The sequence below is a fragment of the Stegodyphus dumicola genome, chromosome 1 (genome assembly GCF_044657685.1).
Source record: "Stegodyphus dumicola isolate Sdum_Otavi_A_Nest chromosome 1, ASM4465768v1".
NCBI classification, from domain to species: Eukaryota; Metazoa; Arthropoda; class Arachnida; order Araneae; family Eresidae; genus Stegodyphus; species Stegodyphus dumicola.
In genome coordinates, this window is record NC_140768.1 from 216488374 (window position 1) to 216507515 (window position 19142).

At 34.7% G+C, this 19142-nt stretch overlaps 1 protein-coding gene across 3 annotated transcripts in view; it reads right to left on the reverse strand.

The window, feature by feature from the left end:
• Positions 1-19142, reverse strand: part of LOC118180751 (zinc finger protein 277) — a 79239-nt gene that overhangs the window by 38146 nt on the left and 21951 nt on the right. For all 3 annotated transcript variants that reach the window (XR_015043550.1, XM_085825562.1, XM_085825558.1), the window contains exons 4-6: positions 6613-6704; positions 589-653; positions 432-477 (exon numbers count right to left, since the gene is read on the reverse strand). Coding sequence is in view for 2 of the 3 variants with exons in the window: in XM_085825562.1 (XP_085681688.1) it covers positions 432-477; positions 589-653; positions 6613-6704 (203 nt within the window). In the remaining variant the exon portion in view is untranslated. The remainder of the gene's footprint in view (positions 1-431; positions 478-588; positions 654-6612; positions 6705-19142) is intronic.

Consider the following 19142-nt stretch of genomic DNA (forward strand, 5'->3'; position numbering starts at 1 on the left):
AGATGGTGTTTAAGATTTTCCTCTCATTCATAATTAATATTTTAACACAGCAGCTATAATCAGATACAAATTTTACATGCCTGTCTACAGATCATTAAAATATTAAGCAAAGCAATGAATCACATGAAAACCAGCAACTAGTGCTGAAAAGTGTTTGCACCTGCTCTATGATCTCAGAATTAGCAGATCCCATTTAAGACTAAACAATTTTGTTATTATTATATATTAATTGTAATAGATACATTATTTTAATATATAAACATTTTATTAAAAAATCTTTAAAGTCTCATGAAAGAGCACAAGGAAATGATGGAGCAACAAAAATTTCATAAATTTAGCAGACAGCCTCATCAAAGGCAGCAACTTGGCAAAAGATTGCATGATCTGGCAACACCAACTATCATGATAGAAGACAGAATAAACATACTTACTTTTTTAACATGTTCTCAAGAACATCTAGCAGTTCATTTGTAAAAACTAGGAGGGAAAAAATAATAATAGATTAAAAACTAATATTAAATTACAAATAAAAATTTATTGCAAAAATAGAAATTTAAATGGTAATGAAAGATTCAACATATAGCTGACCTATGTTATCTGGAGCACCAATGAACAAATTATGTTTCTCCATTAAATGACTGAACAATAATGATCTGTCAGTTAAAAAAAAAGTGAAAGATTAAAATATGTATTAATACATGCATATACATCACAATATTATCTCTACCATTTCGCATATTTTATATTTTCAGGACATGGAAGGCAGTTAAAATATATATATATATATATACCGGGTGGCCATAATTAAACTGACAGTGCTCACAGTGTTCTGTAGCATGATCTATTTGCGAAAATGATGCCACATTTTGTAGAAGATTAAACAAGAGGAGAGACGAAGGATTCCGCGAAAAAACAAATTAGTTCCAAAAGTCACCACTAGGGGGATATTTGGCACTGTGTAATAGAAAATAGAGTGTTAACAAATGCAAATTAATACAGAATAAAATTACCTTTTATTATGCACATTTTCTGATTTAGTTCAAGTTCAATATGGCAACACTTTTAAAAAAGCGTAAAATCTACATAAACACCGATAAAGTCTTGTGATCTGCAATATCACGTATGCTGAGCGGAAGAAGAAGCTATTTATTCAAATTTCATGTTACATCCATTCACAGAGTACCAGCTGCTTGGGTTTTAAAAGGCAATGTGTTACGTTTCGAATCAATCGGATTGAAAGTTTATGTGCAATGTCTCCTTCTTTAATCGAGCATGCATTACCGGTCAAGTTCTTTTACCTCAACCAGTGCAACGCGTCAGCCACTCTTCGTGCTTTTAGAACGCACAAAAAAAAAAAAAAAAAAAAAAAAAAAAAAAAAAAAAAAAAAAATTGCGTAAAGGTAACGGTCCTGTGTCAGTTAATGGGCTAAAAGCAATGGTTGTGACATTTGAGAAAACATCTCTGAAGGTTCAATCAGGTAGAGGATGAAAACCTGTACCACAGGATACAATCGGAGCAGTTGCCACGGCGATTGTCGACAGAGGACCAGACAATATTACTGCCACCTCTAGCGCTCGCGGAGTAGCTTGGAATATGAATATGCCTTACAGTACGGTATGGAAAATCTTACGAAAGATTATCAACTTCTATCTGTACAAGATCAGCTATGTACAGGAGTTACTGTACCCCAACCATGATAAGCGATTGACTTTTGCTCTCACGTTTCTTGCCAGAATGGAGGTGGATGATGCTTAGTCGTGGAAAATCTTATGGGGAGACGAGGCCCACTTTTACCTGAATGGAACTGTGAATACCCAGAACTGCCGAATTTGGGATGACAAATCACCACATGCAGTCACAGCAATTCCCTTACATTCACCAAAGGTAACTGTTTGGTGTGAGTTCATTTATCGTAGGTCCATTCTTCTATGAGAACATTACCCCGACAAGACCAGAAACCTGTTCTGTTACCGAAGAGAAATATTGCCACATGTTGAACAGCTTTGTCATTCCGGCACTTCAACAAAGACAATGCCTGGGGGAAATCATTTTCATGCAAGATGGAGCCCCTCCACACCTTAAGTTCAAGGTCTATCAAGGAGTGGTCCAGGACCTGGCTACGCCAACGAGATATATACTGGTATAGATGGTGGCAATTAACATTTTTAAATACTGATATATTACTTTTAAAATTTCTGTATTTAATAAGTGAATAGTTATACATCTGGTCATAACGAAAATTCTTCACCAAAATACAATCTTAACAGAGTTAGAAAAAAAAAAAAAAAAAAAAAAAAAACATGAAAGCAGTACCTTCAGTATGGGTAGTAATCACCACTCAAATACATGATTTTCTGCCAATATTTTGGTAGTTTTTTAAGATAGCACCAGCAAGATGTAGCTGCAGGTGTGAATTACCTTTTTTCACACCTGCACGGTGTGGCAATAGGTCCCATTCGAGTCTGCATAGAGTGCAGCCAGTGAATGCAGATGCATGTGGACTTCCATTATCTTGATGGAACATTACCTTTTTGTGCCGGAACTAAGTTCAAGGTTTTTCCTTGATAGCAGCGTCAACATGGACTAGCATCTCGCTGTACACCTAGCTGCCGAGGGTTTTACCTTTTTCCAGATACTCTTTGTGGATAATACCATGGAAGTCCTACCAAAGCATGATCTTCTTGTTCATCAAATTATGCTTTGCAACACTGCCAACAGGCACACAGGGCTCAGACCAACCTCTTTTTCAGCATATATTGTTGAAGTAAATCCATTTTTCATCAGAAGTGACTATCTGGTCTAGAATTTTGTCCTTGCATTGATATTCGAGCAGATTAGCACAGGCCTGATCACATCTGTCATTATCTGCATGAGTAAGCTCATGCGGCACTTAGTGGTTAAACTTGTACACTGCGGAAAAAAAGGGGGACAGCTCTATATCTACTGTTCTACAGGGTCAATTGAAGAAATTCAAATTCAAATAGCGTTTTTTGTGTCTCGAAAGCAAGTTTTCGGATGTATATTAGATTTATATATAGCATTAACATGTTAGTTTATATGTTATGTTCAAACTTTTTCTGAAATGACATGCCAATTTTCTTCCAGTTGTACTTTACGTTTATGTGCTGCATAGCACGACTAATGGACATGACAGTAATGTCTAACTCCTTAGCAAGTTCTCGAGTAGTTGCATACTGATCTTCTTCCACAAGTTCTTGCAGGCGGGCCTCATCAACATCAGTAGGCCAACCAGAGCACTTTCAGTACCAAAATTTCACAGTGTCATATGATAAAACATGATTTGGTTACCCTCTGTAGTTGACTTTTTGTAACAGAGCTGGAAATAAATGATGGTTCTAATTTGGTAGCATGATAGTTATATTTCAGACACCTTGTATTTAATGATAGCGATATTTTTTTTACAAATTTCACAATATAGTGTTCTAAAGCAAGTCTCTTTCTTTCACATGTCAAAAAAAAAAAAAAAAAACTTTTGACAATATATGATTAAACATGCTAATACAGACTGTTTGCGCAGACGATATTTGCAGATGATATATTGATAATGGCGGGAAACTTTCATTAAAAAGCAGTTCAGAATAGTCCAATTGCAGGCTGACAGCAGCGACAAGTGATGGTAATAGTGCAAACCCATATTTAATTCTCAATAAACCACATGCAAATACCAGAAAACAGAAGCACAGTGGAAAATTTTCAAGAAATTGAAAGGGGGGAAACCCATATTTAATTCTAAAAAAACCACATGCAAATACCAGAAAACAGAAGCACAGTGGAATATTTTCAAGAAATTGAAAGGGGGGCAAAACATGCCAAAAACAAAAATTAAAAATGATATTTACATTTTTTACTGCATAATCATCAGGAGCTATGGAATAAATACATAAAGAAAATAGGTTGTATCTTAACTGACAGAGACACAAATTAAAGATTAAAATTTAAAAATAATCTTAGAAAAACAATAAATGTAATCTGTGAATTTATCAGTCTAATCCCTTCAGTAAGAAGGGCAAAAATTGTAGCATCAAAAACACAGATAAATTCAAAAAGATTGCAAAAAATACAAACTAGACAAATTAAAAAACACTGCAAATAAAGTTGACAAATTAAAAAATAAATAAATAAAGTCCAAAAACAAAACTTGCAAAAATAATAATCAAGTACTTGAAAAAACAAAACCATATGCAAATTTTGAAATATATCAATGATTGTATCCACAATTCAATATGGAAAATATTTTCAATTATTAAAATTATATCTTCTGGTGATAATAAAATTCTCCAATAAATTCAATTACAGGAATGTTACAAAATACTATAAAGCAACAGTTTTTTCCCCAAGTAGATAAAAAAATAACTCTGGCTGTTTTCAGATATATTATACATATGAAATTGAATGTAATATAAAAATACTTAAATCAAAATTCTAACTTTAATTTGCAATTGACTCTACATTTTAATTTGGTTATTTCCCATTTCCATCCTAAAAATAGTAACTGATTATAATAAACCTTTCTAAACTGTGTCATTCCTACATGATATTTGTGATACAGATAATTATATAATGATTTAGTCAATGTTGATTTTTAATTTGGGAACCAGAACTTTATAGTAGCCAAAAAGGCTACTATAAAAAAGGCTACTATAAAGCTAAACTAAAAATAAATCACTCTGCATCAAACTTTCATTGACACATCACATTCCTGCTCTCACTTGGTACTTTGCCAACATATCACTGCTGGCTTCTATTTCATCAATATAGTATTATAACAATGTAAAAGTGCACAAATGTGATCAAGAATGGTCACATAGATTAAAGCCATTTGATGTGTAATTCATATCAAGAATAAAGAAAATTTAAATCAACCAGTACCTACCACTATAATTTTTATACATCAATCTTTGTCACTCCATAAATCATGTTCTCTGTTGAGTTGAAACTAAAGTCAACCTCTAAATTATTATATACACATACATATATAGTGGAACACAGGATCACGAATAATTCGGTTCATAAACAAATTATCTAAATAATATAATCTCCAAATGAATTTCACTTTTAAAGCAGTTAAAGAGAGGTATGATATCGACTGCCAGAGGTGTTAAATTATAAGTATCTAAATAGATTTTATACTAAGCCAATGATGTAAGACATTAAAGCTACAATAAACTCCAAATAGTTAACACAATCAAAAGGGCTTTAATCTTATCTGATGTCTGAAATAGCAATATACAAAATGTTATGTCTTAATGTCTGAAATTCTAAAATATAATACAGTGTTTAAAATCTTACTTAAAATTAAACAGAATTCTATGAATGGTCAAATTTAGATTAGACTGTAACACATATGCAAAACATTTAATTTCTCAGTGATGTATCAGAAAAAAGCAAAGAGAAAATAAAAAGGAAATACAAAAGCAAATTTCTGAATATCTATGAAGTGAAAATAACAGTATTAATTCACTTTTTAAATGGTTAATCAAGTAAAAAATATACTTTTTAAAGAATGCAGAAAAAAACCTATCCAATCTACGATATCAATATGTGGTAAATATATATTTTAGGGTGCCCTTTGGCAAAAATTGGTGATTGGCTAGCAAGACACAATTTCAAGATGGCCGCTACACAAGACCAAAATAACAAGTCAAAGAAATACACAAACTCAGTGTCCCTGTACACATTGATCTATTTTCACTTACAAAAACACCAGAAATTGCACAAACTCGGCATTGCGCACTCCCTTCACTTTGCCCATGCGCAGATCAATCTATTTTTACTTTAAAAAAATCAGGAGAATAGCGCTGCCCTAAATGCTAAAACAAAGTTACTCATCAGTAAAATTTGTAGCTAACTGAAGCTCAATAAACTGCATTTTAAATCCCACAATGAAAGAACATAAAAAAGGAAATACATATTATCGCATAAACGCACTACAAAAAAGAAATATTCGACTATTTAGAAATTTCTTCTGCCATACTTAGAAATTTCTGTGTCTTCAGTCTGTGGCATACAAAATTTCTGAACTCCAGTTTCTGGATCCTTAAGTGTCACTGCATGGTTTACTAAGTGATTGAAGACATAAAAAAAAAAAAAAAAAAAAAAAATTCCTAAGACTTCCAGCAGTTGGATATGATTGTTGTTCCAGGTAAAATATTCTGTTGAATTACATCCAACAAAGTTTCTTTTCTTCTAACCTCAATCACTTAAAAAAAAAAAAAACTTCTGCTCTCTTGCTCTATACCACCAAACACCCAGTTTACCACTGGCAGCCATTTTACGATGCAAAGCACAAAATACAGAATGTACTCCTAACTGACATCCAACGTAAAAATAAGCTCTTACAATATTTCCCCATCAGTCAAATTCACTGCAATCACACAACCAATCATGTCATAATAGGGTTTCCATAACATTCAACTACTCTTACCATAAATGAAACAAAAATTTGGTGATAAATGAAACAACAGCTTGACGACAATCCAAGGGGCACCCTAAAATACAGATTAACTCAATATGTAAATAATAAGTATTACATAAGCAGAATAAAAGCATAAACACTGCATTAAATAAAACTACAATTTTGCAATACTAACCTGTTACCAACAAAGTGTTGCTTACAAAATAAACAACTTCTAGAAAATGTTGTATCTTCCCTCTCTTTCTGCAGCAAGTCTAATATGTACAGCTGTGAAAAAATAGTATTTTAATTAGTCATTTTGAACAAGCAAAGAAGTTATATTTAGTGAACATATTTAAGTTCTTTTACAAGAGAAACCATTGAAAGTAGAATTTCAAAGCCGTATAATACAATAAAGAAATAATTTGGCAATGCAACAAACTTATAAACTTGGTAATATAATAAAGAAGATGGGATTTTGCTTTCTGTTCATAGACAGAATTTTCATACATAAGGGAATGTGCTTATTATTTAGAACAAAATAAGTAATGATATGAGGTTTAGAAACATCATCCATGAAAATGTTTTTACAGATTTCTATGCTATACAAGAGAACTTCTGAACATACCAAAACTTCTGAACTTGGAATTGTACGAGCGTTTTACAACTACTTTTAAATCCTGTTATTTAATCAGAAAAATAAATGTTCAAAGATAATCATGCTTTACTTGTTGAAAATGTTAAGACTCAGAATTCCAACTTCCTTTAATATTAGATTTATTTTCACTACACAAAAACACAGAGATTAATGAGACTATTTACATCTATGGTTTAACATAATGATCAAATGATAATGTATGTCTTAATTATGCATAACACTCAACATGTTCTGCAGTGTAAATTAAACGCTGCATAGAAAGGTAATAAATTTTCCCGATCATAATATTCCAAAAACAAAGTGGTTTGCCATATTCATAGATCAAAGAAAATTGCAGAATAAATGATTAAATAATATGAAGCAGGAAACGTAAAACTTAATAGGTTTTGCAACATCCCATCTTTTGTATTGCAACCAAATTTTACCTTAAAACAATACACAATGAAACAAGGAAAAAATGTACATATATAATGCTAGACATAAATTGTAACACATGAAATAAAATTGAACTATTGTATTCCAGTGTGCATCAAAAAGCTTTGGTAAGCAATATCAGTCTGTCTAGAAGGGGATGGTCTGGTAAAACTATATGATATATAAAATTGAACTATTAATGTGTAAATATAACATTAAAGAATAATAAATGCACAAATTACCATCATCAAATATTAGGAGAAACATTAGTAGCAGTTCACACGCCCATGCATTTGACAAGTACTACTTGGCGACCACTTCGAGTTACCTTTAGATCTTCTGGAACCTTGTTATCACTAGTTTCTGGGATAGGCTTAGTTTTCTGTGGTTCTTTAAATATGTTGTCAGCAGAAATAAGCTCCAAAGAATAAATTTGCTGGGAGGGTTGCATGATTTTACCATTGGCTAATCATAGTTTTGCAACATGGTTCAATATTGTTTTTGCCAGGAAACATTTTAATTATCTGTACTAAAGGCTAATTTATCCTGTTTGGATTCTTTGACTCAACTAGAATTTCTTATGAAGAAGCGGAGAAAGATGATTTTGGACTTCTTACCAATTCCCCAGTATATTCTTTATAGAAATATTTTTGTAGATTTAGCCACAAGATATGAAGGTAACGCTAGTTTCAGTAAGTGTTGAGAGTCAATTAAATCCAGCTCAATAGTTTCTCCTTCACCTAAATTTTAAATAAAGTGAGCAAGCATAAGATGTCACAATTTGTTAGGGTCGTCTGACAAATATGTCAGTGGTCGTCTATTTATAGTGGCCTCAAATCAAACAGCAAAGTCAACATTTTTTATAATTGATGTAGGATTTTCCCAAACACTTTCCTTGACAAAATGAACCATTCTTTTCCCAAACCTGCCATACCATCAGGCAGATGGATGGTGAATATTTACATACTTTTTATTAAAGCACACTCCCTTTGAATGAAATCTTAGTCCAGAGATTTCAAAGTATTTGCAGCTGTTGTAAAGTTCCATTATCAGTATGAAAAGTAGAACATCTTCATCTCCTTGCCCAAAATCTTCATAACACTTTCATAAATGCTTCATTGGACAGGAAAGAGACTAGCTCCAACTGTTGTATAGACAGCACAGGTAAAGTACTATCCATGCTTTGCTTCCTCCAAGTACGAAAAGAGATCCAATCAGATCTGCACGAAATGCCACAACTCGTATTCTGTCTGGCAGTAAAGGAGCTGAATCTGGGTTAATATTTCTGGAACTCAGTTTCTTGCATTGTATACATTGTTGTACACTGTTATACATTATTGTTGTAAAACTCTTTTGATAACTGCAAATAGTAACTTTCGTTTCTTCTTTTGGGGTTCCAGAATCTTTCTCTTAGTTGTGTTAGTGATGTTAATACTCCAGTGTGCATCAAAAAGCTTTGGTAAGCAATATCAGTCTGTCTAGAAGGGGATGGTCTGGTAAAACTATATGATATATAAAATTCTCTGTATCTTGACTGAGAATTAATCTTGTTTAAACCTTTAGAATTCCATTCTCTATGTAAAACTGTATTGTATTATTATACTTCTGATACATTTCAGAAGGCCATTCAAAGTGGATGATTTTTATCTGAGTGCTTTTTGCCATTTCAGTTCTTCATATGAAACCTCCTCTTTCAACTTCTTAAGAGTTTGGCTTGACGTTATTACAAAATCTCAAAACATAAGTAGTCATGTGGAGAATTCTTTCGTAGCTTGAAAAATACAAAAATCTTTCACTACATTTCTTTTCTTTCTCAGTGACTGGAAGCATGACAACTGTCTTGCATTGCCTCAAAAGTGCTTCCTTTGGAACAGTTAATTCTGATACTGGGAAAGAGACTCTTTCCTTCCATCAACCAGGTTGGACTCTCCCACCACTGACTTTGCAAAATGTCCAACCAGTCACAAGTTTGGGCTGGCAAGTCTGCTGTGCTATATGATATATAAATTTTCCTGAATTGACTTTTCCAGAAATGTGTTTCTAATCATCTATATTGGTCAGTTCCCTGACTTCCTTCACTCAATTTCCAAAAAAGGTGTAAGGTATTGTGGGACTACCTCCCCTCCCCCATTTATTCAGCGCCTCGAGTTCTCCTCCTGGCACTTGCGCAATAAGAATCTCATCTCTGCGTGACTGCCAAAAGAGAACTTTTGCCTTCTGTATTTACAAGTCCACGTACACACTGTATTCATTGCTGAGATTTATGTTATCCTAATGCTATGTATATATTTGGATTTATTAAAAGAGTTTATTTTTCTAAATGGATGTCTAGCAGTTAACCCTCTGAGCGGCCAGGGTTTTCACTAAGAAGCACAAATTATTTTTGGTACTTTTCCGTTTCGCCGGCGCAAATCTCGCCAAGCAGACTTGGCGACAACATACAGTATACGCATAAAAAATATTAAAAAAATTTTAGTTCTAAGAATTCTTTTTTTGAAGGCATAAACATTTTAATATCGCTTAAAACTAAAGCCAATAAATAAAGACAATAAATTTGTAAAAATATATTAATTTAAGAATTTACTATGCTTTCATGGTTCAACATCCTGATTCGCCAGTTCATATCACGTGACCCCAAGCGATCTCATCTTACGTAAACTACTCTACAAAAATCTAATGCTCTCAGTAATTATTTACATTAATTTCAAGTTAAATCTTAATTTGGAACACAAGTTTAAATGCAAGAAATATTTCAATGCGTACGAATAGCTTACTCAGAAATTATGTAAAACTGCAGTGCTTTACTTCACTAATGCATTCTCATTAGAATTGATGAATTTAACCCTTGACTTTCCTTTTCTATATTTTTGGCTTCGGGTAAGAGCTGTGATTGCATCCTAATTGACTTAATAACCGAAAATGGCCTTAGACATAAAACTGAACTATCTGGTAAAATTATATGCCAGTATTGAAAGAAACAATCAATCTGGTAAGAAATGGTTGCGACTTGTTTTGAAAATGAGGCGTAAAAGGTTACCAGCAAGAATATTCCATTTGGCATCGGTTGTACCATTATTGGCGACTTTATCGCTTGCGCCGGCAAAACGGTAAAGTACCTTATTTTTTTTTTTTTATTTTAATGTAAAAACTCTTCTGGTATTTCCTACCTGGATTTGTTTTCTTTTGATATACTGCCTTAATTTTTTTGACATATTTTAATATGCATGTATATATACGTTCTTACGGATATCACAAAAAATATTCTAGGCCGTATATATACAACCTTGTCACTTAAATGAGACCCCAAATTGGTGACTACGGTATTAAGAACACGTTTTTAATCGTTCGAACATGTCTGTTAACGATGATACTATTGTTTCAACGCAAGCACATGAAATCAACAGAATCTCAGTTAAAGTACCGCTGTTTTGGAAAGATAATTAAAGTCTTTGGTTTTGCCAGATTGAAAGTCAATTCTTTAACAGTGGGATAACTGCCAATATCACAAAATACCATATAGTGGTAGGCCACATCGAGACTGAAAATCTTAATTTCAGGTAAGTGATATAATTGATCCTCCTCCAGTTATTGATGGTTATGACACTCTTAAAAAAAGATTAATTGAAGTATTTTCTGACTCTGAAGAACAAAAATTTTAAAAACTTTTGAGAGACATGGATTTAGGCGACAAACTGGCGGGACCTCTCATCGGAACTGAATTACTAAACTCTTTGTGGCTTCAATGCCTTCCAGCCCAGATGGAAGATATATTGGCCTCTTCTGATATCAAACTTAAAAAATTAGCAGCTATGGCTGACAAAATCTCTGACACCACAAATCCTGCTCAGGTTCATGCAATGGACGTCAAATCGAAAGTAACTAATTCTACTGATACAAGTGATGCTTTAGATAATTTACAGAAACAAATATCTGATTTAAATAAAAAAGTAGATAAACTTTTTACGTTGTATTCTTGTGCTCGTTCTAATTCTAGATCTAGATCCTTGCCCATGAATAAACAAAGGGTAAACACATCCATGTGCTGGTACCACACCAAGTTTGGCGAAAAAACCATTAAGTGCAACAAAAATTGCACTTTTAAATTGGAAAACTAGATGACCAAGCATGTGTGGTGACGAATGCCAAAATAATTGTCGCCTCCTTGTATATGAAAAATTTTAAGAACACATTTTTTGGTTGACACAGGAGCCTGAACTGTCCGTTTTGCCTCCTACTTCACAAGACTGATGTAAACCAACATCATTGCTCAATTTAATTGCAGCAAATGGTATCAAACTTGATGTATATGGAAAACGTTTAGTCAATTCAGACATAGGTTTACGCCGAATGTTTCCATGGACTTTTACTATTGCTAATGTTTAGCAACCAATTTTGGGTGCAGACATTTTAAGTAATCATGGCATTACTGTTAATTTGAAATCCAAAAAATTAATTGATAGCATGACTAACATTGAGTCAGATTGCAACATATCATGGGATACTGTACCCAAAATTACAGTTCTACAAGCGTTACATGTATTTAATGATTTACTTAAAAAATATGATTCTCTGTTTCAAGATGTTAACAGCCTTTTAATAAAAATATTTTTGGTATTACACACATAATCGAAACTACAGGTTCTCCAGTAGCAGCTAAGGTTAGGCGCTTAGCGCCCGACGTATTGGCTGCCTCAAAAGCAGAATTCACGTAGTTAGTGCGAAAAGGCATTTATAGCCCTTTTAAAAGCTACTGGAGTAGTCCTCTACACATGGTTAAAAAAAAAAAAAAAAAAAAAAAAAAAAGAACCAGATGGGTCTTGGCGGCCTTACGGGTACTACCGTAAATTAGATTTTATCACTGTTCCAGATAATTATCCAATTACATATCTACATGATTTTACATCTAATTTGAGCAATAAAACTGTTTTTTGAACAGTAGACCTCAAGAAGGCATATCACCAGGTACCAATGAATAAAGAGGACATAATAAAAACGGCAATAGTTACTCCTTTCAGATTATTTGAGTTTAACTACATGACATTTGGTTTATGTAATGCTGTGCAGACCATGCAAAGAAAACTCGATCAAATTCTGTCAGATTTAAATTTCTGTTTCGTATACATAGATGGTATTTTGATTGCTTCATCATCCCACGATGAACATATACTTCATACTGAAGAAGTTTTTAAGAGATTAAAAAGTCAATTTGAATGTCAACCTTCCTAAACGCACATTTGCAGCAGAATGTGTAACATTTTTAGGTCACATTATCAACAGAAATGGAATCATTCCTTCACCAGAAAAAATTAGTTATCCAATATTTTCCAAAAACCAAAACTGTTAATGAACTTGGACGTTTTTGGGAATTCTTAATTTCTATAGGAGATTCTTAAATCACGCTGCTGAAGTTCAACTTCCTTTAAATGGTATACTTGGGTGTTATAAGAAAAATGACAAAACACCTTTAAATTGGTCAATAGACACTGAAAAAACCTTTGAGTCATGCAAACAGCTTCTGACACAGGCTACAGATATAATTCACCCAGACCCAAAAAAGAAAATTGCTCTCATGTGCTATGCATCAGACAAAGTCATAGGCGCTTGCGTCCAACAACTCAATGCACAAACATGGGAACCATTAGACTTCAGATATCTGCTTGAGGGTACGAACTTTACAGTATTTATAGATCTTAAGCCACTCACAAAAGCATTTTTCCAAAACTATGAAAAGCTATCACCTCGACAAATTAATCAACTTAATTTCATAGTTCAGTTCACTACTGATATTCAACATGTGAGTGGTCTAGAAAATGGACCAGTCGATGCTCTTTCTCGCATTGAAATGGTTGCTAATGTCATTCCTATTAACTATGAATCTATGTCACAAGCACAACAGAGTAACACTGTACTCCAATCCTTCTTAGACAAAGAAAATCCAGTGCTGCAATTAAAGAAGATAAAAAAAAATGCCTCAGAGCTCTGTAGAACTGTATTGTGATATTTCACATGGTAAAATTTGTCTTTTTTGTTCCAGACAGTCATAGAAAACTTATCTTTTCAGCTCTGCATAATCTTTCCCATCCTGGACCTAAAGCAATGCTGAAGTTAATCAGTGACCGATTTGTCTGGCCCAGAATGAAAAGGGATGTCACGAACTTTGCTAAAACTTGCATACAATGTCAAAAAGCTAAAGTGCCTCATCACGTACACTCTCCTTTAACTACTTTTATAGTTTCAGATGAATGTTTCTCTCATATCAATACATATTTGATTGGACCTCTTCGTTCATCTCAAGGAATTTCTTACTGTCTGACATGCATCAACAGGTATATTTGCTGGCTTGAAGTGTATCCATTGAAAGATACACAGGCAGAGACCGTCACCAGTGCTCTTTATGTCGGCTGGATCTCAAGATTCGGTGTACCTGCCCAGAGCACAACTGATCGTGGTAGTCAATTTCACAGTGAACTCTTTCGAGAACTAGCCAAGAACTTTGGTATTTACCTTTCTCATACCACTGCCTACCATCCACAAGCCAATGGCATGACTGAAAGATGGCACAGATCACTCAAACAATCCATAATATGTCATACATCTGTACACTGGACTATCGCATTGCCTTCATTTCTTTTAAGACTTTGGACCACTTTTAAAGGGAAACTTCTCTCCAGCTGAATTGGCGTATGGCCAAACTTTGCGTCTTCCGGGAGAATTCTTTATGCCTCCTGGCAGCAGCATTCTCCGAGGAGCGACATCCTACAAAAATTAAATCATAATATAGAACATCTTCACCTGACCGCTACTACAAATCACTCTAAAAAACAGATCTTTGTGTATAAACACTTAGATATATATTCTCATGTTTTTCTGCATGTAGACGCAGTAAAACCCTCATTGCATACACATTACACTGGTCCGTACAAAGCTCTTCGACGTGGTGATAAAACATTTACCATATCTAAAAAGGACGATATTATTGTGTCTATCGATAGAGTAAAGCCTGCGTTTTTAGTCCCAGACGATGTATCTGAACCTTTTAGTTTAATTGATGTAGATAAGTACATCAATTAAACATTAAGTAATAATCAATAATCATTAAGTTGCTCATCACAGCAACCAGCCTATCCAGTAAACGAACAGCCACCTGAAAAAAGTGTTACAAATTACCAAAATCTTACAGGACCTTGTGTCCACTTTCCCAAACGATTCGTGCAAGACTAATTTTTTCTCTCTCTTTTTCATATTTTTATTGCATTTTTTTCCAGGAAGGGAGATGGTGTGGGGCTACTTTCGCCACACATTTCTTCAGCGCCTCAAGTTCTCCTCCTCACACTTGTGTGATAAGAATCTCATGTCTGTGTGACTGCAAAAAGAGAACTTTTGCCTTCTGTATTTACAAGTTTGCTTGAACACAGTATTCATCGCTAAGACTTATGTTATCCTAATGCTATTTGGATTTATTAAAAGATTTTATTTTTCTAAATGGGTGTCTAGTAGTTAATCAGACCCCAAAGTGTCGAACCAATTCTAGCTCCCATAACAGCTCCTAAGTGCTCCAGTTGTGGAACTTCTGTTGACTTCTTAACAGCAGCTTTTCCAGTCTTGGACAAAATTAATGAAACGTACACTTCCCCCTTTTTTCACAGCGTAGAAGAGCACAGCAAGCATACTCTTGAAATGAAGCATCAATAAGTATGTATAAGCTGGCTGTTTTGAAAATTCCATGCAATATCCTTCGAGGAATTCTTCATTTCTCATTAAAATCTAAATGTTTAGCCCATCTTCGCTAATGTAATTGCAAATCAGATGGCAACTCTTCATCAAAGACCAACTTATTGCACCAGGCTTCTTGCAGCAGTAAGTTTGGCAATAATATAGCAGGTGATGTAAAGCCTATGGGATTGAATATGCTGTTAATAAGAGAAAGTAACGTTCTCTTCATAATAATTTCACTACATTCCATGTCAGCTTGAGGACCAATGGAGTAAAGTTCATCAGTTTCTGTATCCCATTTAAGACTAAGAACACTTTGACTTTCTTGGTACTGAACTCCGGTGTGAGCCCAACATCCCAGTTCAAATGACGTCTCACTCATTACTTGTATTGTTTGAAATTTCAATTGCTCCAGTTCTTTTACATTATTAACAGCTGTAACTATGTTGTCATCATAAAACCTTAATCTCGTTTTATTAATTGTACTTTGAAAGTTTTCTGTTTGGAATTCCTATAATCTTAAATGGTATTTTATTGTGGCATTTAGAAGAAATGCCAAATAGTACTTGGCAGTGTCTATAAATCTTAAGCTTGGTGCCTCCAGCATCTTTCCACCACAAGTACCTTAGTACATCTCTACCTTTGACCTATAAACTTATTTGCTGAAAAGTCTATTGTATATCAGCAGCTGATCCCAAGGTACTCGAACAGAATATCAGCAGTTGTGGCAGTATCTGATGTATGACTCAATCCAATATTTAAACACTTATTTAAGGAAGCATATGCAATTCACTTAAAAAAGCGTCAAACACTACATGAACTTGATGGCATAGTACTGATGGATGGCTTGATAACATGTCTACAAAGGAGATAATGAATAAGCTTTGAAAGCTACACAAATGAAACAGTTTCTATGCCTTCTAATTCCCACTTTTGGAATAGAGCATCACAGTAAGTTATTTTCATTTAATAAACATTTTGTTACTATGAGAAGTCATGATTCTGCTATGTCCTACTTATCATTAAGAGCTGGAGTCTCTACAGCTGAAACTCCAGATGCAAGTACCTCTATTCTTCTGGTCAAAATGCTTCCAAGTACGTCAGTTCCTAGAACACTTATAGGTGGCTTATCTCTTCTAACATCTGTCAGTTTTATCCATTGAGAAGAAAGCTCAACAAGTAATGTTTCATCCAATATTCTGGTAGCACTGAGCAAATCTTCAGTTGATCGAGCAGAGACACTGAAGTAGAATACCTTAGATCTAAACTTTCAATAGTTACTGCATATCTACTATGCCCAGAAGTCAGAGAAATTCCTCCACCAAACAATCCTTTGTTTCATTTATGGTAACCTGAGTATTTTACGTTGAATGTTACAGAAACCCTATTATGACATGATTGGTTGTAATGTGTGATTGTGGTGATTTTGACTGTTGGGAAAATATTTCTCAGAGCTTATTTATGCACTGGATGTTGGTTACGAAGTATATTGCTTATTTTGTGCTTTATACTGTAAAATGCCTACTGGTGGCACGATTAACCTGAAGCTTCTGTACGCTTTGGAACAAATGGGAAAGAAAATATTGATTGACTGGTATGTAAATGAAGATTTAAACACCTTCGTTCATCTCTCAGTAAATTACGCAATGAGATTTAAGAATCTGGAAACTGGAGCTCATATCAACTCTATGGAAGGTATGTGGGGTGTAACAAAAAGGGATTTTCGAAAGAAATGCCACTGACAGTCAGGCAGTATAAAGGATATTTTTTATTTTTACTTTTGTGAATTTATGTGGTGACAGCAGTATACAGATTCTAGTTCAGAGATAATTTTAAACAGTTTTTGGATGCTGTTAAGGAATCCTGTGTGTGACACACTGAATGCACAGTAATTTCTAAATAAGGTAAGTAGATATTTCCTTTTTGTACTGTGCAGATCAGATAACATGTATTTCCATTTTCATGTTATTTTCTTATTTTGATTTAAAGTGCAGTTTATTGAGATTATATTTTTTTATGTTTTAATTATGCTTTATTGCATTATGTTTTGGACGCTATTTTACTTGGGCATTGCATGTAAACAAGAATGGTGCTCCCCCTACCCCAAATTGCCATTTTTTACAATGGAGTACACTGAAATATATTTGGTGGTCGTGCGCTTAATGCATGATATAATTAAAGAAAATAAGAGTAGACAATCTCCTATAACAAAAGAATATATTAAGTACTAAATTACAATTTAAATTACATTGCAGAGATCAACGCAGAGCTCGGAACACAGTTCATGCTACCGTCGTGTACAGTTGTCTGACGAGAAGTCTGAGTGAGTAATGACGTCGCTTTGCTGCTCTGATTAAGAACTAGATTTTACACGTGGCGCCATCTCATGAATAGAAGTTGAAGTATCTGTCGGAACGCCACAGTACTTCCTCTCAAGTACCATCGGTACGTTATAAGTACTCTGGGTTAAATTTAACCTTTCTTCCAGATCTGGAAGTTTTAGGTTGCTCTTTAATGGAATGTAAGCTTTCTTCCGGGAGTGATGTTGATGAGGAAGTTGTTGGATCTTGCATTAGAAATGCTGGTTTGAGACGATCGATTCCAATCACTGATTGTTTGCCATTGCAGATGATGGTGAAATGATTCGGTGTTCGTTTGACAACTTTGAATGGACCATCATATGAAGGTGTTAAAGTTGGCTTAATTGCATCGTTGCGCACGAATACGTGCGAAGATGTCTCAAGCGCAGGATGTACAAAATAGCTTGGCTGGTTATGCGAAGATGCTGGGGTTGGCGAGATATTGCTCATGGTCTCACGTAAACGTTGAAGGAATGTTGGAGGGTCGATTACTGGAGTAGATTCCGGGTGAAAGAATTCACCTCGCAGACAGAGGGTTGCACCATATAACATTTCAGCACAAGTGCTACCAATGTCTTCTTTGATTGCTGTGCGAAGACCAAGCAAGACTAGGGGTAAGGCTTCTGTCCAGTGTGTGCTAATGTGGCACTTCAGACCTTGTTTGAGAGATCGGTGAAAGCATTCCACATCCCATTTCCAGATGGATGGTATGATGTTGTGCGAATATGGCGAATGCCAAGAAGAGAGGTGAGGGATGCGAACAAGTGACATTGAAATTGTCGGCCTTGGTCAGTAGTGATGGTGGTAGGCATGCCAAATCTTGAAAGCCACTGGAAGATGAATGCTCGAGCTATAGTTTCAGCGGATATATTTTCAATAGGAATGGCTTCAGGCCATCTTGTGTACCGATCAATACAAGTGAGGAGGTAAGTGTAACCATTTGAAGGAGGCAATGGGCCAACCAAGTCTAAGTGCACATGATCAAAGCATCTTGCTGGAAGGTTAAATTGTTGAATGAGGCTGTGAGTGTGACGGGATACTTTACACTGTTGACATCTAATACATGAATGAGTCCATTCTGTGATGTCTTGATTCATCGCTGGCCAGACAAATATGTCTGCGATCAGCTTTTTGGTGGCACGGATTCCAGGATGTGCCAAATTGTGCAAGGCATTAAACACTTCACGTCTAAAATTGACAGGAATATAGGGACGTATTCTATTGTTCTCTGTGTCACAGTAAATTTTAAGCGTTGGATCAATGTGCAGCGGTTGTAACTGAAGGGAGGTTTGTGGATTTGAGATTAGGTTCTTGGAGTTCCTCATCATGCAATTGAGCTTTTACAATTTCAGAGAAATCTGGGGTAGTGAGGTTGATATTGTTTACCCGAGACAAGGCATCAGCGACACAATTATCAGTACCAGAGACATATCTGATATCTGTACTAAACTGGGCGATGAAATCCAGATGTCGAAGCTGACGAGGAGAACATGAGTCAGAGTTTTTTCTAAAAGCGAAGGTTAACGGTCGAAGATCGGTGAAAATGATGAAGTCGTATCCTTCCAAGTTGTGCCGGAAGTA